General features: G+C 40.4%; 1 protein-coding gene across 1 annotated transcript in view; it reads right to left on the reverse strand.

The window, feature by feature from the left end:
- Nucleotides 1–20,912, reverse strand: part of LOC124616285 (cytochrome P450 6k1-like) — an 82,831-nt gene that overhangs the window by 13,328 nt on the left and 48,591 nt on the right. The window contains exons 5-7 of the mRNA XM_047144588.1: nt 20,702–20,718; nt 9,946–10,165; nt 5,255–5,506 (exon numbers count right to left, since the gene is read on the reverse strand). Coding sequence (XP_047000544.1) covers nt 5,255–5,506; nt 9,946–10,165; nt 20,702–20,718 — 489 coding nt within the window. The remainder of the gene's footprint in view (nt 1–5,254; nt 5,507–9,945; nt 10,166–20,701; nt 20,719–20,912) is intronic.

The raw sequence follows: 20,912 nt of genomic DNA on the forward strand, positions 1-20,912 counted from the left end.
GTTTGCGGTGGCGCTTTCGGTTTGGCGCGCTGTTTGGATCGCTACCGCCCTCTGGTGGGAGGTGCAGCGAGTTTACGGTCGCGTAACGATCGAGGAGTACGTGCTGGGCGGTGACCGAGAGAGGTGGTGGCGCGAGCGGGGCCCTGCTGTTGGGGGTCGTCAGCTGCTTTGGCCGAGCTCTTGCTGTCAGGGGCGAAGCCTGCCTTACCCGCATGTACGTGGCTTATGAAGCTTACAAGCCGTGGTGCAGGAGATCAGCGCATGGGACCGTATGTCTTCTTATCGGCCGTTGAAACCACTGGCAGCTGTTAGCTCTGACGAGCATTTGGAAGTGCGACGTGTTCCTGGCGCTGGGGTGGAGTGTGAGAAGTTGAGTACTGTTTTTATGTAACAGAGTTAGTTGTGTATATATATATATTTTCAAGGGTCCAGTGAAGGGCATGAGTTTCTTCATCAGTGGTTTTGTTGGGGTCATCCCATCCGCGGGAATGTGGTAACTGCTTCTTCGTCGGGCCGCTTTCATTCACACCTCGATTGGGTGATTTAGGGTCAGTGCCGCGGGTTTCTATGGTCCAGAGTCTGTGCAGGCACCGCCCTTGCTACATCTTCTGGTTTTGAGTAACTCGGGGAGGTGGCAGCTTGTAATGGAAGTTTTGGGGCTGATCTACTGTGGCCCTGTAGACCACCAGTAACTATTACGCCTATTGTGACTTGGTCCCCTTTACGCGTGTCACTCCCTCACCGAGCTAAGGATTTTTTTTTTTTTTTTTTTTTTTTTTTTTTTTTTTTTTTTTTTTTTTTTTTGGGAACTGCCTTTAATGTGAAGACTTGTGTGCCGGATTATTCACATTTATCTTGTAACAAATGTAAGTTATGTAACTTGCGAGAGACAACTATTTTTGCTTAGTACAAGCTAGCTACTTAAAGTTCTTTTTTTGGAATTGTTCCCTTATTGATATGACAAGTTTAAAATCCTCTTATTGTTAACGTCAAACCTTGCAATATCCTTTACACAGAGCTATTTTTAAAAGATTTTTTAAACTGTTGTCTTATATATATATATATATATATATATATATATATATATATATATATATATATATATATATATATATAGTGTTGTGTCAAGTTAAAATCTCATTATTGGCAAGTTGTTAATGTCATACCTGGTAATCTCCTTTTCATAATGAAAATTGTCAAGCTATTTGAAATTGTTTTGAAAATATTTTTTAAGGAAGTGCCACACTTAAAAATTTATTACTGAGAAAGCATTTTAAAATAAAAGATAACCTTATCAATGTGTATTTTTTCACCAGCACCTCCTGACCCCTACTTCCACGATAACGTTTTTGGAATAACATGTGTACATAAGTTGTTGTTGTGAATCGCCCTAACTGACGGGTCACATAATGCTCAAATAAGTTTCTTTGAATACAGCTTCCTTAAATTTGTCTAATAGGCTTCCGAGTCATCTTCCTTCCAGAGATTCTAATTTCAGTCGCCCGTACATTTCTAGTTACTTGATAAGGCCTCCAAACACTAAAAAATACTCTACAACTGGTCGCGGTAGCACGTTGTGTGTGATTTCCTTTAGAGATGTGCTACATTTCCCCATAAACCTTCCGACAATTCTACATGTACAGCTACATGACTACTCTGCAGACCACACTTAAGCGCCTGGCAGAGGGTTCTTCCAACGGCCTTCAGACTATTTCTCCTTTGTTCCACACTCTAACAGCGCAGCTGTAAAAATGAACACTTAAATCTTTCCATACGAGCTCTGACTTCTCTTATTTTATTACGATGATCATTTATCTCTGCCGGCCGCTGTGGCCGAGCGGTTCTCGGCGCTTCAGTCTACGATCGCAGGTTCTAATCCTGCCTCGGGAATGGAGTGTGTGATGTTAGGTTTAAGTAGTTCCAAGTTATAGGGGACTGATGGCGTCAGATGTTAAGTCCCATAGTGCTCAGAGCCATTTCAACCATTTTGAACCATTTCTCTCTATGTCAATTGGCGAGAATAAAAGATTTTTGCATTTAGAGTAGAGAATTCCCCCATTTCGCTATAATAGGAAACGAACTGTCCTTTTTTGGGACTTTTTCAATGTCGTCTTGAAACGTGGTAATGTGGTATGCACCAATGAACACGCTTCAGATGAGCAATAGTCTTAAGCCTTTTTAATTAACCGAGCTTTGATTAGAATGCAGCAGGATGGCAGACGGACGGACGGAGTGAGCGGAGATAGCGTGTCGAAGGGTTACGAAAAGAGCCGAGTGGGGCGCGGTAGGCCAGCACGGTGAGTTGCGAGAACGTGAAGGCAGAAGGACACAGAAAAGCCAGGGGTAGGCCTAGGTTAGAGATACGACGCAGCATCCACAGGCGGGCTACCCATGGGGATGGAGAAGGTGGACGGGTCTGACTACACGCTACCGAAGTAAAATGTGTCTGTTTTAAGAGCAGAGATGGTGGCGGACGTCACAAGCGGTTTAGTGGGGGAGAAGGAGCGCATAGCTCGCCATTGATGAGGACTAGCGGTTAGACGGGGGAGCAGAACGGATGGCCGGCGGTTGCGCTCCCGCAGGTTTACCAACTAAGCTTTGCTCTGTGGCTTAATCTGCTTAAGACCGTGACAAAGTAATGTTCGCGTAGTGGTGAAGTTATGTTGACTGTGAAGGAACGTTTATCTTAATATGTTACAATTACTGAGGCATATACGCCAATAGTTAACTGAGCAAAGCTTAGTGCATGCAACAACACGACAGTCATTGAACACGGTAAGTTAACTGCTGTGCTCTCTCCTGCTGTAGCAGATTCTGGTTTTGTTTTCTGATAATGATCATTATGTCCAATTGGTTATGATGATGCTTATTTTTATGAGGGGTATCAAGTGTTAAAGACTGAGTTCCGTGGCATCCAGTAATACAAGATCCTGGCGTTGTGCAGTAAAAGACCCACGTGGCAGCTGAGTGATTTATATTGATGCGATCACAATTGGGATTAGCCTGATTGAGATGACAACAAAATGCAATCGATATCTGACAGTGGTGTAAAACCCACTTAGAGAGGCATATCCGCCTGACAGCTATCTGGCTGGATTCTGGTGTGAAAACTATGATTTTGCAACTCGTTTGTAATAAAGTGTATCAGAGCATTTTGAGGCCAATATAATTGCTTTTATCAGAGGTGCGTTGCATTATTTAGTAGCACTGGAACTCCTCTCCAAAACCTTAGTTCTACGTATTTACGAAGTCCAGAATCCACAGGGGGCCGAGTAACGTACGAGCGGCTGAACTGCAGGCAATGGCAGGTAAGATTACAGGTCGAGAAAGTGCGGAGGCTGACTACGCTGCCCCTGTCCTGGTAAGTCACAAAGAGGACCTGCCATGCACCCCTGACGACAATCTATCGCTTACCGTATCAGACAGTCCAAGCAGACCAGTACGTTATATAAGTTAGGGTTTGTCATTCCGCAGAGGGCATGTTACATAGAAGTACATCGGCCTAGGGAATGTTACATAGTGTCAATCCTGTTTGGTAAGGACCCCATAACGCATAGTAGTGCTCTAGCAGAGGACGGAAAAGCATAGTTTAGGGAGACACTTTATCAGATCTTTTATGTTTAAGTGTCCTGCCAATAAAACAGTCTTCCGTTTGCCTTTCTCACAAAGTTATCTATATGATAGTTCTGATTTAAGTTGTTCGTAATTGTGATTCCTAGGTATTTAAATGAATTGGCAGCCTTTAGATTTATATGATTTATCAAGCAAATGTAATTTAACGCATTTCATTTAGTACTCATGCGGATGCCCTCACATTTTTCGTTATCCAGAGACAATTGGTACTTTTTGAATTATACAAACATCGTGTCCGAGTGATTTAGCAACTGGTTTTGATCTTACGATGAAATTACTAGGCGGTAAATCACAGCATCAACTGCAGAAGACAATATACGAGACAAACTCAGGTTGTCTTCTAAATTGTTTACGTAGATTAGAAACTGCAGAGGGCTTATGACGCTTTCTTGGCGAACGCCAAATAACACTTCTATTTTACTCGATGACTTTCTGTGTAATGCTATGTACTACGAACTTTCTAACAGGAAACCACAAATCCACAGATGAAACGATAGTCCACATGCACGCAATTTGATTAGAATTGTCTTTTAAGGAACGGCGTCAAAAGTCTTCTGGGAATTTAGAAATATGGATTCAATTTGAGATCCCTAAATCTTCCATTCACCTTCCGTAACACCGGTTTTACGTGATCGAACCATTTCATGTTGCTCCTTAGTGTTCCGCAATAACCATTTCTGTAATCCCAGCATTTTCTAGAGTTACTACTACAAGAAAATATGAAACTAAAATCAGATCTGTACATTGGGCACAAAATTGGAGGATGGATAAGCATAAAGAGAGAAAGATAGAGGTTTTTGAAAATGAAATTCTGAGGAAAATATTTGAACCAATATGTGAGGGAGGAGGATGCTGAAGGAAAAAGAACAGGGGGATATATAATGAACCAGGTGTTGTTGCAGAGGGCAAGACAAGGAGACTGAGAATGGCCAGCCATATTTATAGAGGAGACGAATAGTCAAGATTGAGGGGAATGTCAGAGAAGAAACCCAAAGGACGAAGATATTCAGGCAGATCGAATATAAAATGGAGAGACCTGGTGGCCAAGGATTGACAGATATTTGCAGCAAGGAAAAATATGCCAATAATAGGAAGAGCGTACCTGAAGAGGCCAAACATCGACTACTCTTTGTGGAGTCACTGGCGTAAGAGAGAGAGTCTTAGAATGACCCATGAGTACTCATGGCATTTGAGGTGTTCAAGACGTTCACCATTGCTCGTGTGGTGGGTTACGATAGGGCCATTTCTCTACATTACATGCGTTATCTTACACCTATCCACATTTAAAGAGTGCTGGCATTCACTACAGCAAACTGAAATTTCATCCAAATCATTCTGCATTTCTCGCTCATTGAGACAATAGTCCCACTTTGTTTAATGTTGGTTTACTATAAAGGATATGTAAACCGACTGCTGGTAATAGAGTTGTACTTCAGCTTGACGCCAAGAATTATTCCGAAAGCTCTCTGTGCGTACGAGATAAAAGCTCAGGAATTATTGTATGAGCTACTTTTACCGAAAAATGCAACTACATTTTAGAACTCACAATTTGAAGATTTTTACTCTTCTTCACATCGAGACACAAATTGGAACTAAAAAGGCGTGGGGCGAGACTACTCACCTATACAGATGCGGGGGCCCTCCCCGAACGGCAGGTAAACATAGGGGTGCCTCTTGGCTTTCTCTTCCTCCGAGAACCTCTCAGGGTCGAAGCGCTCGGGATCCGGGAAGTACTTGGGGTCGTGCTGGAGGCCCAGCACGGAAATGGCGACCGCCGTTCCTTTTTCCAGGACTAGATCGCTGCCAGGAATCCTGTACTCTTTGTTACACTCCCTGTTCAGGATGGGCAGGGGCGGGTACTTCCGCAGTGTCTCTAAAAAATCACACAAACGCTGGTTTATGTATACATTAATCTATCAGACTAGCTTAAAACACGATCCTTTAGAATAGTGAAGAAACCAATCCATAGTTCGCAGAGGTTGTAACGTAACAGGGGATAATATGGAGCTCTTTCAAGTAGTTTGTAATTTAAATTTAAAGCACAGCAGCAGAAATATGTCAGGCTGGTGTACTCCAATCAAAACGTTTCATAGTAGAATTAAATTATAAAGATGTTTAGAACAACTGCAAAGTAAGTCGTTATTTTATTATGAAGACACTATTCAGTTTCGATCTTTGTAGTGCCAGACAATTATTTGTATGTTTCATATTTCGTGCAGAGATGTCATTAAATGATGGAAGAGGGGTGAAGCTGTGCCAAAATATGGAGTTATTCCTAATTATGTAATCTGGTAGCATGTCATAAATTAGTACTGATTTTAATTTTCCACGCTTAAGAATAAAACTATGTATTAAATGCAGAGTGAAAATAGTATAATGCAAAATAGACAGGAAAATACTTGTTTTGTGTTTTGATGAGCGTTGTAGTTCTGTTGTATAGTGTTTTGTTTTGTTTTTAATTGCTACAAATTATAAAATTGTGGTGATAAAGCTGTGTAAAATTATCTAATGTGTTTAGGTTTAAGTATTTAAACCTTATAAAAATTATAAACGAATTGTGGCTCTGTTTATGGATTATTTTGATTAATGTAGTGTCACGTGACCCGAACTGGGGATATGAGCGTGAAAAGGAGATCTTTGGTTGTTGTCCGTGTTGGTGGTAAGTTCGGAGCGGCAAGGTGCCGCGAGTGTAAGCTTGGACGCCAGTGTATGTGAAGGAACAATATGAAAGTGTGTAGGTACGCGACAATAAACCATGTGTAAGAATTGCAGCGATTGTTATTCTTACAGATCGATTAATTTGTGAACTTAAACAATGCATGGCAACAAAGTTAAGGTGTTTCTTTTTGAATAAATAAGTTTCAATCTGAACGTGTATAGTGTACCTCATTTTCGCAAGGTCGTGGTGTAGACAATTGTGTATTCAGTCCACTGCCGTTCAAGAGCTAGCGAATATATGACTCAATAGTAGGGGTGCAAATGCAACCGTTCACTACCAACCCCCTTTGCAGATGAGCCACGTGAAAAGTAGGCCGAGTACAGTTGCAAGGTGATAATGTTTGTAACTGCTTTTAATAAGTTTGACATTATTAATTTTAATATAACGACGGTGTGCAATTGTTATTATACCTAATTCACTTACTGTTGGATGTAATTTCATTATTTTTGTGTATAACTCCTTTGAACAATAATCCTGAAGACATGATAACTTGAAATCAACTGAAAAAGTATATACGAAATATTTACCAATATGTAACTAAATAAAATTTTTCAGCATTTGTACGAAAACGTGTTTTAACTACAGCACAAAAAATAATTTTGTAATTGTCTTTACAGACTAATTAAGTGCAAAAACAAATCTTAGTAGTGTTCGTATTGAGAATGTATGAATTGTCTTCAATAAGTAGTGCAACACATTTTTTTGTTGGTCAATTTCGGTTGAAAGAAGGCGGAATTTGCTGTGGGTCATCGTGTTGTATTCTCCCTTCAGTCTTTACAGTTTCATGAAGTTATGGTCAGTGGTGGCGCTATACGTCCGCCAGTTGGGGAACTCAAAGGTGTGTGCGCCCTGGGTTCCTTGCCGTCTAACGGAGGACCAAAAGAGCAACGAAAGTCCATCTGTGCGGAACTGCTTGCGCGTTTCGAGGCTGATCATGACAGTTTTTTGTCGAACATTATCACAGGCGATGAAATATGAGTTCATCACTTCGAACTGGAAGTAAAACGGAAATCCATGGAATGGCGCCAATCCACCTCTCCTCCGAGGAAAACGTTCAAAGCCACACCCTTATCCTATAAAGTCATGGCGACGGTTTTCTGTGGCTCTGAAAGGGTTATTCCATTTGATGTCCTTCGTCTTGGTGCAACGATCATCCTGGACGTGTGTTGCATTACCTCAAAAATCGAAGAAACGACATTAGCTTGTTCGCCGCCAAGAAAATGCAAACGGACTTGTTCTCCTCCATGACAACGAAAGGACTCTCAGAAGTCAGCGCACCCGAGAGGAGCTCACAAAACTTCATTGGGTTGTTTTTCCTCATCCACCCTTCAGCCCTGATCTCGCACCTTCTGACTTCCATCCGGTGGCCCGAAGAAGGACGCACTCCACGGGAAGCAGTTGGTGGATGATGGGGCGGTTATTGATACAGCCAGACGTTGGCTCCGACGTTGAGCAGCAGAGTGATACCATGCGGGCATACACGTAAGGTGGCGTAAGGCCGTCCCATTGAAGGGAGATGGAAAAATAGGTTTTTGTAGTCAAAAGAGTGGGAAATAATATAGTGTATTGGAATCCTGAATAAAACCAAACCGCCTTAAAAAAATAAAATAAAATAAAACTGTGTGTTGCATATTACTGATTGAATGAATGCCCCTCGTATTTGTTCCAAAATGCTGTTAAACTATGTTAAACATATTACTACGTTTCGTAAAACTTATCTTTGCACTTGGATTTTTGTAGACGTGTAAATTATTGTTTTAATTATGAACACATTCCAATAATACTTTGAAATATTGTAATTGTTTTAACTCATTCATAGGCCAGCGGCGGAGCCTGCCAAGTGAGTTGTTTGAGAGTTCTGGAAAGTTATAGACTGTTTATGCACTCATCTCATTTCAAAATCCCTTTTGATCCTAGTAAATGTGAAGTGTTGTTATAATCTCGTGCTCTTCGAAGTAATAAACGGAAAACATGGCGCAGAAAGTTGTCTGATTATTATTTTATACATAAAAACCCAGGAAATATTTACGTTACTACCCCACAGATAAGAATATTTTCAAAATTTATTTCATTGTACGTTACAATTCGCTGTTATTGTCCCTCAGCATTGTTCATTGGTATTTTGTTCCAATTGAATCACTTAGGTTTTTAAACCCAATTTATGTAACTGATTAGGATTACTCGGAATTATCGGATGATTGCGTTACAACTGCAAAATAAAGAAAAGGAAAGAAACTGTTTAAACAACAGATCATTAGAAACGGAACACGATTTCGTAAACAATGAAGGTGAGGGAAAAATGTCGGCCATGGCAGAATGACACCCAAAATAATTTATTTGGACGAAAGTGTAGCAAATTTAGTTAATTTGGAGTGTGATATAATGTATTACGATAAGTTAACGTTGTTGTTGTTGTGCTCTTCAATCCAGAGACTGGTTTGATGCAGCTCTCCATGTTACTCTATCCTGTGCAAGCTTCTTCATCTCCCAGTACGTACTGCAGCCTACATCCTTCTGAATATGTTTAGTGTATTCATCTCTCGGTCTCCCTCTACGATTTTTACCCTCCACGCTGCCCTCCAATACTAAATTGGTGATCCCTTGATGCCTCAGAACATGTCCTACCAACCAACCCCTTCTTCTAGTCAAGTTGTGCCACAAACTCCTCTTCTCCCCAATCCCATTCAGTACCTCCTCATTAGTTATGTGATCTACCCATCTAATCTTCAGCATTCTTCTGTAGCACCACATTTCGAAAGCTTCTATTCTCTTCTTGTCTAAACTATTTATCGTTCTATGTTTCACTTCGATACATGGCTACACTCCATACAAATATTTTCAGAAACGACTTCCTGACACTTAAATCTATACTCGATGTTAACAAATTTCTCTTCTTCAGAAACGCTTTCCCTGCCGTTGCCAGTCTACATTTTATATCCTCTCTACTTCGACCATCATCAGTTATTTTGCTCGCCAAATAGCAAAACTCATTTACTACTTTAAGTGTCTCATTTCCTAATCTAATTCCCTCTGCATTACACGATTTAATTCGACTACATTCCATTATCCTCGTTTTGCTTTTGTTGATTTTCGTCTTCTATTCTCCTTTCAAGACACTGTCCATTCCGTTCAGTAGTGGATTCGAATTCGAGAGGACGACTGTTCAAATTCCTGTCCGGACATTCAGATTCATATTTTTTGTGGCTACCCAGAATCGCTTAAGGCAAAGGACGGAATGTCTCGTTTTAGAAGAAGGCAGTCGATATCGCACTCATAATTTTCCATCCCGATCTTGCATATCGTCTCTAATGATCTCTTCGTCAAACTGACGCTATATCCAATCTTATTTCTTATTTTTCAAAGGAAATACCTAATAAGGCCAATAACCAGCGAACGCCAGCTACCATGACCAACACACGAATCATCTCCACGACGTCAACAACAAATCGCTGCTGTCAACGACGTTCGCTTCGTAATCGTTCTTTTATAACTGTCTTGTCATACTAACTAAAGCATTTAGTGAGTGTCTTGGCTAGGGGCAGAAACAAATGATGTACAGGTCTGGATTCGTAGTGAATGTTAAACTGACTTACCGCACACCACTTTATCAAGGTAGGACATTTTTGAAATGGAGTCGTAGGTGATGTCCGTTCCATATTCTTTGAACACCGAGTCTATCTCCTCCTGCAGCTTGGTCTGCAACGAAGGATTGAGAGCCAGTTCGTGCAAGGCGAAGCTCATTGTCGTCGAAGAGGTTTCAAAGCCGCCTACGAAGAAAACGAATGCCTGGGCAGCCAGCTCGTTGAGTGTCAGCTCTGCGAAAAAGTAAATACGGTTAAGAAAACAACGTAAAGCTACGTCTGTATCTATACTTAATACTCCATCTTACGGTTTGTGGCGGCGGATGCCTGTCTTACCACTATCATGTTCCCTTCTCTGATCCACTTGTGAACGACCCGTGAGAATAACGAGTGTGTAAAAACTATTTTCTCTGATCTTTTTTCCTGATATTTAGAGGGACATACATGAGTGGAAGTAACATATTGCCTGCCAGTTTTTCGAAATACGCTCTGGAAGTCTTCTCTCTGTGATACAAAACGCCTCTCTAGTGGCCGCTGCCAATGGAGTTTGCTGCGCACCTCCGTAACATTAAACAGCTCCGTGACGAAATGCGCCGCTCTTCTTTGGATCTTCTCTGTCTCTTCTGTTAATCCTTCTTACAAGGGAACATTCCCAAGTGTCAAGAAATGATCCTGATGAAACATGTCGGGTGTGCAGGAGGTGGAAAATAACCCAAAACGTATTTTTTTTTGTTCGTGCCCAAATTCACTTTTAGCACAGTTTAACATATTAGGTTTGGAAGAGATATTTTCGAAACTATGATAAATAAAAAATGTTTCCCATATGAAATTTAATATGTAATTAACGTTCTTGAAAACTGTGTAATCGAATTTTATACTAATTAGAATTTTTTTGCAAAGTACTCTCCCTCCACCATTAATTATTTTTGAAACATTAAAACTTCTGTACCAACACAAATTGAAGAAAATTTCAAGCTTGATACATCGATGTGTAACCAAGCTGCTTCTGACTTTTGTAAATACGCTGTACACAATGTTGTGTCAAGGTATATTCAACATACTTCATTGAAATATCAAAGTATTCATTATTAGTCCAGTTATTTATTTTACTTATATTTGTTTTATGTTTCGTGTTGTTATTTTACATTTTACATTCTTTTTCTTGTATTTGTTTTTTTAAGTTACCGTTGCTCTTTAGTGTATTTTGTTAAGTGAAAATAATAAGTAACTCAATATTATGACACAAAATCATTTCAGTAGCGATATCTGTAAATAAACGCTTAAAACGTAACGTTTTCTTACGCCATGCACATAAAATTAACAAAATTTCTTCATATAATATACACGAAAGAGAACACAATATAAAACGGAATTCAGAAGGATTTCAAACTGTCGTAGGTGATCCTTTAAGTATTCTGATTTGTATCAGGCATATTTCATTAAATTGGTAAGCCGTGGCGGAAAGAACTGATTATGTGCTAGTGACTACAGGTTAATTATATTGTTTCTCAAGTGGCGATTCACATCAAAATCATTCAACAGAACTAGATCTGAAAATCTTTTCAGAAGGTTCTCGCAACATCGAAATCCGTATACTTACCGCGTCTGCACCTGAGCCGCCGTGTCCTTTGGGATCACAAGGTGAATAAGTTTCTTCTCCTCTGGTATAATAGTCAAAATGGTTTCTTAGTATACCTTTTGATAGTTTTAAAAGAAAGTAATGGTCAGTTTTAACCGAGAGTTCGAGAATCTCTTTTCTTTTTGTCCCAGATGTCCTTGTGACAGCATGGAAATATGGCAAGCAATCCTCTGACCAGGTCAAAAGATATTTAAAACAGCTTTTCTTTCCCAGCGAGGGAGAAGAATCTGTATTATTGTTAGATTTTTAGGGCTGTCAGTCTGAAAGAACCGTACAGAGAATCGTACCTGAGGACAAGGAACTTGTTCCTCTGGTGGTCCCAAAGGACAGGACGGCACAGGTGCAGACCTTGTACATATACGGCTTTCGACGTTGGGAAAACCTTCTGAGAATATTTTCAGGTCTAGCTGCAGTCACTAGCACATAATCAGTTCTTTTCGCAACGGCTTAGCAATGTACAGAAGTATGTCTGATACGAATCAGGATATTTTGCGGATCACCTGCGACAACTTGAAATCCTGCTGAATTTTGTTTTATATTGTGTTCTCTGTCGTGTATATAATGTGAAGAAATTTTGTTAATAAACTGATAGACTAATGATGAATGTTTAGGAATTTTAATGTGGTTTGTTGAAAATACTCTGACAGCACACCGTGTACAGCGTATTTTCCGTAAATGGTGATTCAGGAACCAGCTTTATTACACACGAATGTCTGTAGATTGAAACCTTCTTTAATTTGTATTGTAACAAAAATTTTCATTTTTCAAAATTAATTAATGGTGGTGATGTATTTTGCAAAATTCCAAATTATTACAAAATTGGATTACAAATTCTTCAAGAACGTTATTTACATATAAACTTCTACATAAGAAACATTTTTATATATCATCGTTTCGAAGATATTCTCTCCAAACCTGATATGTCAAATTACCTTTCGGGGGGCGTTTACCCCTTAAAAGTGAAACTGGTCTAAAAAAAAAAAAATACGTATTGGATTATTTTGCCCCTTCCTCACACCTGCCAAGTTTCATCAAGAGTGTTTTTTGACCCTTGGAAACGTTCCCTTGTTAGTGAGTGTCCCAGACTGATAAACAAAACACAGTAACCTGTTGAATAAACGTTTTGTAATCCACTTGTTTGGCGGATGAGCCAAATTTGCTTATGATCCACCTCATAAATCTCAGCCTGGAATCTGCTTCTCCTGTAGTTAGTTTTATTTGGTCATTCGACTGTAGGTCGTCCTTGACGGTTGTTCCTAGGTATTTTACGGTTGTTACTATTTTTAGTGAGTCTTCACAGACAGTGTACTCGAGCAGTAATGGATGACATCGTCTAGAAAACAACAAATAATATTTACATACAGCACAGCCAAGTGAATCCTCGTGTGTGGCCAAAATAGGAACAATAATTTATTTCGGTGTGAGAGAGATGTGGTTATTTGGGTACTCGGAGCAAACAGAGCAAAGCATTCGATCAAAAGACTGGTTTTACGCCGCAGTAGTTTTCTGGGTGCGGCACTACTGGTGATGGTATGCAGTTGCTTTCCTCAGTCTCTGAAATGCCGTCATTCAGAAAGAATTTCATTTCTAGTTTGTTCATTACGTCCTAATCGACTAAACGAGGACTCCCTAGTACTCGATCGGCTGAACCCGAGGGAACTTAGTCGACTTCGAGCCACGAAAGTTTTGTGTCCGGCCGCTGCCAGTATTGCAGAGGCGTACAAATTCCGCTTTTAACCTACCAATGCTTGCCGGTTAGTCAAGCAGGCAAGCTGCCACACATTATCACAAAGAACGGGCAGTCTGCTTTACTCACACCTAAGCCAAGCTATATCCAACACATACAGGCTAAAGGAAACATGCCTATCCATCTTCCCGCTGTGCAGCAGTTTATTCTCTACGCTGTCAGTATAATGCTATGAGTGGGGTTTCGAACTTGATGGAAAGTCTTTTTTTACCCGAGTATGATAAGATGGGGCCCAATGAAACATATATTCATTTTGGGTCATTATCGGCCATGAAATGAATTTTATTTGTCCTTTTTTTAGTTTTCAGCGTATTTCGGGCTTATTTATTTATTTTGATGTGAAAGGTTTTCTCTGCAACTTCAGCCTCTTTCTGCCCGTACTCGCTATTCTCAATTGGAGCCGTCATCAGGTCACCTCTAATGCATGTTATCTGTAGCAAGCAGAACCGTCTCTGAGAGCCGACATTCTTTTGCACCTAAGAACCTGAAGATCTCTGTTACACTGCAAGTCTAGTTCCTGTAATCTTAGTGTGTTTCAGCCAAAACATGAGATCAGTTATACCAATTGCAATTGATTTATCCAGGATGTCTATTGCGGGTTCACTGAAGAACACTTCATTCTAAATCCTCCAAATGCATTTTAGCAAACGTGAAGTTCGTTTTTCATGTTACGTTACTCTAAATACTGAATATCTGGAAGAAGAAATGTCTCTTTCATACTAAGATTTCTTTGCACTACGATGCATACCACCAGGATATTGTTTTTAGTATCCACTGAGCCATTTTTTTCCTATTTCAGTCAATGTTGACCCTAAATTTATAAAGCCTATATACTGCTAAATGACCTAAAGTCCTTAGGATTCATTTCCACAAACTTGTCAGCCATTATCTCTTTGTCGTCTTTCAAAATATTTATGGAGTGAGAAAACTGCTCGTCAAATTTACAAATATGTCTTGATATACTCAAGGTTCTCGAATGAGTGTTCAGTAACTTTTTTCACAATTTGCTTTTCGACATTCCTATCGATTTATTTGAAGATGCGACATAAACTTTTCCGCTGCTGGACTTGGGATCTGTTTCGAGACTGGTATATATTCCCTGATCCTTTATTTCTCATCAGTCTTCTTTAAGTTAGGATTGTGCATTTTGCTGCTCCCACTGTCATGATAAATAAGCTGCAGTGAAACTGCCTACGGAAACATATACAGTAACGTTAGTATTCGGAGACTGACATTTTTCCTTTATAACATCATAACATTATACTCAACAAAACAAAAATAAAAAATAATCAAGTGTTGTATTAAGATCGATGTCCAGTACATAATAGTACGAAATTTGTAAACAACTTTTAACAGCTGTTAAATAATACGATTTAAATAAGGACACTATGGATTTTCACGTTACTTTAATGTTCGGATAGTTGGCAGCATAGCACTTGTTCTGATCGTTCACGCCAAGTTACACACTCTGGGTTAGAAACAGTGTTTGTCTATAAGCACGGTCAACTGCCCAGACGGTACAATGGCACGCAAAACTGATAACCAGTTTTGGAATACAAGCTGTGATTTTTCATAACGCCAAAGGCATAAGAACACTGTCGCAGATACCGTCAAACGATTAAAAAACGAGGACTGTATAATCTCTACAACTCAGAAGGGCCAACCAATGATGTTGGAGTCACGTGACAAGAGGAACTAATACGCAAAATAAAGGATTCTACACCCGGTGGACACAAATTAGCATGTCAGCTTCAAAACGAGACTGGAAAGAACGTATATCCACAAGCCATTCGCAGAGCATTGAAATGTAGTGGTTACAATGGAAGAGCGGCTAGGAAGAAGCAGTATGTGAATGAACAGAATCGAAAGAAGAGATTGTACTTTGCTAAAGAGTTTATTACGAATGAAGAAACATGGCGGAACGACGTCACAATTACCGACGAAAGTAAATTTAGGATTTTTAGGTTGAAAGGACGAAGAATGGTGGGGCGAAAGAAGAACAAATGCTACCCTAAGGCATGGAGCTGGTAGTGTTCTTGAATGGGGCTGTATATCAACATTTGGACCTGGCTAATTACTGTTCATCGACAGTATAATGGACAAATATGTCTATCGGAAAATATTAGAGAATAATACACGCGAAAGTGTTAAAAAAGTGTGAATATCAGATCAGTCCTAGCTCTATCAGGAAAATGACCCGAAGCACAAGCCTCGCGCTGTGCTGGAATATTTGTTGCACAGTTGCCCGATAATCTTGCATCCATCACCTCTACCACTGGACCTCAACGCTGTAGAGGATGCGTGAGGAGAAGTAGAACAACTTGTTTGAAAACACTAATATCTTCCCAAAAAACTTTGAAGTGTCGATTAAAAGAAGAATGGGATGGTTTATGAACTGACTATTTAAAAAGGACCATTATCTGCGTGTCACTGATTTTGAAAGGAGTGATACAATAGTGTGTTACCCGACAAGGTATTGAAACATATATTTTGAGAACAATTGTCGTGAAATAATTAGTTCCGAACAGTGCCCGAATATTAAAGTGACTTGAAAATAGGACCTAGCTTTATTTAATTTGTATTATTAAACAACTTTTGTAAGTTATGTTACTAAACGTTGTGCTATTATTTACGAGACATGTAACTTGATATAATACTTGGTTATGTCGTTAGTTTGTTTTGCTAAGAATAAAGTTGTGATGCTACAGAGTAAAAATCTGATAGTGCCCGAATATTAACGTTACTGTTCCTGCCTAGCCACGTTGGTCTGAAAGTGCAAGCTGCTGTCAGATGCTGCAGACTGTAAGGGTCCCTTGAAGAACTGCTTCTGTATTCTACAGAAGGACATGCGCAATGAGACGAACAACAGAAATGACACTTTGGTTCACAGACAATTATCACGCGTATGTCACCGCCATTTTAGATGGCCCCCTGGATATTACAAAAAGCAGGACATGGTCCTTAATGTCGTGTATGATCACCACGGACAGCAAAGCATTCTCTGCAACCCGAACGCAACAGGACTCAGGTAACTGTATCAGGCACTGAGGACATGCGGGTCGAAATGACCCCCCGAACCCCAAAGCCCAGTAGCCTCCTCTTCCTTTTCGTTAAGCGTATGCGACCCCAAAATCTTAAACGCCAAGATACACCTAACTCACACTAAGAAATAAATCTCCAGAAAAGCTATTTTTGTTTTTAGTACTGATGCCATGAACTGAGCAGTTGATTAGGGAAACAGATATACAAGGTGTCTGTTTTAACTTGATTTAAATATATGCCGGCCGCTGTGGCCGAGCGGTTCTAGGCTCTTCAGTCCGGAACCGCGCTGATACTACGGTCGCAGGTTCGAATCATGCCTCGGGCATGGATGTGTGTGATCTCCATAGGTTAGTTAGGCTTAAGTAGTTCTACGTTTAGGGGACTGATGACCTCAGATGTTAAGTCCCATAGTGCTTAGAGCCATTTGAACCATTTTCGAACTAAATATATGGAAAACGACGCATCGTACGAAAACAGTGATGTAGGTGAAAAGTTAATATTAGTAAAAGGGACATCTGCCTATGCCACACTGGCCACCTCCTAACCACTGGGGTCAACTTTGTGTTTTCAAGTGGGAACCTCCCATTTTGATTGGATAATCGGATTCTACACCAAAAAAATACGTACTGTTTACTCAAACCATTGTTTCCCATTCGTGATAGATGGCGCTGTAATCGAGAGATATCAAGTATGTCTGTTTTTGCAATTAAGAACCAACTCATTTGATTCTACATTTATTTACGATGAAAATATAAACCTTTGTGTTCTAGCGGTTGACATTGATGTTCAAACGTTACCTGAGTGTTGCAAATGTAAGAGTACAGTACAGTAATGTGAGTAGACGTTCACGTTTGTGGTAGACAAGCTACTTGTATGGTAACGTCGTTTTCTGTTCCCCAAGGAGCTGAATGTGATGAATCCCCAGACCGTTGGAATGCTTGTTTTCGGTGCCCGCTCTCGAACCCCGCTATCAGCGTGACTGATTTCGGTTTGCCGCTGCAACTGTCGCGCTGGCTACTACGCTATTACCAGCGAAATACAAACGACAACCGTTGCAGTAAGATAAAATGTTAACGAAGTGACTGTGACGGGTGCACCTGCCACGGATACTCACCGAATTCGAGAGCACCGCAGTGGCGAGAGCCAAGAGGACTAACCCAAATCAGGTTCCCCAACGGTCAGGGCAGGGTGACTCACCAATATCAAGCATCCCGATAGTAGCGGAAAACTATTACATCCACGTCTCTGTTCCTGGATCACGTTAAACGTAGTGCATTGTACAATCAAATTTGCAACGCTAAGGTAAATGTGGATCGTGAATATTAACCGTTAGAACAGAAAGGTTTACATTCACATCGAAAATAAAATGTGGAATCAAATCCTTGATTGCAAAAACTGGCGCACTTGATATTTGTCGATTGTAGCGTAATCTACCACGAACAGAAATCAGTGGTTTTATGAAACTGTACGTATTTTTTGGCATAGAACCTGAATGTGGAGTAAAAACGGGAGAGTCCCATTTGGAAACACGAAGCTGTCTCCGCTCACACAGGAGGGACTTTTATGAGGTGGCCAGTTGTTGCAGAGACAGATGTATCCCTTATTAATAATGACTTTTGACCTAGAACATTTTCTTCGTACGACGCGTCGTGTACTAGATATTTAGTTGCATCAAGTAACAGCAAACAGCATGTGTATTTAACGACAAATTTTATTAAGAAATAAATATTTTGGGAAGCACTGGTTAGTATCATCAGTTCCTTAAACAGGCCTTTGCAGGACGCTCTTGAGTCATCACCACAGATAATTCGTATTACACGTTTCTACAGACGGAAAACTTTAGCTTGGCTTAATGAGTTACCCCAAAAAGATGATCCTCCTTGATGTTATGGAATGGAAGTAATCTTTTTTTAGTATTTTATCCTCTTCAGCAACTGTAGTCGTATATAATGAAATAATAAGCAACGAGTTGCATAAATGAAATTTAATTTCCTTAGCGGTTTCGGGCACTTAGTGCCCTTTTTCAGAAGGTTATGCCTATCGCATTATTTGTGAGTATCATTAATGAAGTGGATACAGCAAAATTCAATAGTCGTGTAGTTCACAGTGCCTGCATAAAACTAGTTTAGTATCGGAGATATACGGTTTGATCCCTTTTGCTGCAATTCCTGCACAACGTAATATTCTAATTTGCTTAAGAGAGCTCTGACACATCACAAAATACGCGAGTAGCCTGTAATATCATGTCTAACTAATTAAGTTCATTCTTACTATGACTAAATAGTCCTCTCAGTACCGGAATCCTTTAGAAATCCGAACAGTAACGTCGACGACATACAAGGGGCGATCAACAAATTGCCGTTCTAAGGTTGAACAGTCCAGAATCGGTATGCCAGTCAGGCAAAATCACCATGAGCGTTGAGGAAATCATCCCATCGCACCAGGCTGAAGATATCCGTTTGGTAATGGAAATGAGTGTTTGGCGTCATTGGCCGGGAGGCCCCTTGCGGGGCAGGTCGGGCCACCTTTGTGCAGGTCTTATTACGTTCGACGCCACATTGGGCGACCTGCGCGCTGGGTAGGGTTGAAATGATGATGAAGACAGCACAACATCCAGTCCCTGAGCGGAGAAAATCCCCGACCCAGCCGGTAATCGAACCCGGGCCCGTAGGACGGCAATCCTTCTCGCTGACCACTCAGCTATCGGGACGGGCACCTGTTACATGGAACACTGTGTCCTGCTGCGTTAAGAAGTCCCTAAATGTCTACTGCAAATTCTCGTCCTACACGAATCGTCGATCCTTCACGGTCTTTTGTAATGCAGTAAAGGCATAATAATTGCGTGTGGAGAGGTCGGACTATAGGGCGGGTGCTAGAGTACCTCCCACTTCAGGTGGCGTAATTCTGCAATACGACATTTGCTAAATGGTGACGTGAGATATCATGAAATTGTGGCACCAGTCCACTACCGTGCTTTTCGACAGACTTGCTGCCCATATACATTATCCGTTCTCCGCTGGATGTCTATCGGTGTTTGTCCTTCGGCAGCCACGAAAGGAATGGCAGCAAGTTGGTCCTGTTAGGACGCATTTGATAATAACGTCGCCATAACTCACGTTTTCGCAGTCACCCCACACATATCGGAAAGACGAAAATGTCACATTAATGTCTTCCCTACATGTCGGTGCTTATATACCCGCATCGGAGTCGCGCCACGTTGCATACACGCTGCAGTTGTCACCGCTTATATTATTTATTGTCAGATGGTTAAGAAGCCGAGTGTATATTATCTTTCCTAGAAATCGTGGTGACATTCACGTGATAATTACCTGTGAACCATAGTGCCATTTCTGTTGTTCGTCTCATTACGCATGACCTTCAGCTAGGTTCTGTAGTATACAGAAGCAGTTCTTCACGGGACCCTTAGAGTCTGCTGCATCTAACAGCAGGCTGCACTTTCAGTCAAACGAGACGACGCAGGAACAGTAACGTTAATATTCGGGCACTATCAGATTTTTACTCTGTAGCATCACAACTTTATTCTTAGCAAAACAAACTAACGACATAACCAAGTATTATATTAAGTTACATGTCTCGTAAATAATAGCACAACGTTTAGTAACATAACTTACAAAAGTTGTTTAATAATACAAATTAAATAAAGCTAGGTCCTGTTTTCAAGTCACTTTAATATTCGGGCACTGTTCAGAACTAATTATATCACGACAATTGTTCTCAAAATATATGTTTCAATACCTTGTCGGGTAACGACACTGTTGTATCACTTCTTTCAAAATCAGTGACACGCAGATAATGATCCTTTTTAAATAGTCAGTTCATAAACCATCCCATTCTTCTTTTAATCGACACTTCAAAGTTTTTTTGGAAGATATTAGTGTTTTCGAACAAGTTGTTCTACTTCTCCTCACGCATCCTCTACAGCATTGAGGTCCAGTGGTAGAGGTGATGGATGCAAGATTATCGGGCAACTGTGCAACAAATATTCCAGCACAGCGCGAGGCTTGTGCTTCGGGTCATTTTCCTGATAGAGCTAGGACTGATCTGATATTCACACTTTTTTAACACTTTCGCGTGTATTATTCTCTAATATTTTCCGATAGACATATTTGCCCATTATACTGCCGGTGAACACTAATTAGCCAGGTCCAAATGTTTCAATATACAGCCCCATTCAAGAACACTACCACTCCATGCCTTACAGTCGGGGTAGCAGTTGTTCTCCTTTCACTCCACCATCCTTCGGAAATTTACTGTCGTCGGTAAAAGTGACATCATTCCTCCATGTTTCTTCTTTCGTAATAAACTCTTTAGCGAAGTACGGTCTCTTCTTTCGATTCTGTTCATTCGCATACCGCTTCTTCCTAGCCGCTCTTCCATTGTACTGACTACATTTCAATGTTCTGCACATCTGGACGCCTCTGGTGGTAAATTTCTAGGAAAGTGAAACTAGACGGAAATTTGATAGAATTTCTTTAACTCATTTCTTAAAGAAAGGCTTAACCTTAGCATATTTAAACCAATCAGGAAATG

Source organism: Schistocerca americana, chromosome 5, assembly GCF_021461395.2.
Source record: "Schistocerca americana isolate TAMUIC-IGC-003095 chromosome 5, iqSchAmer2.1, whole genome shotgun sequence".
NCBI lineage: Eukaryota > Metazoa > Arthropoda > Insecta > Orthoptera > Acrididae > Schistocerca > Schistocerca americana.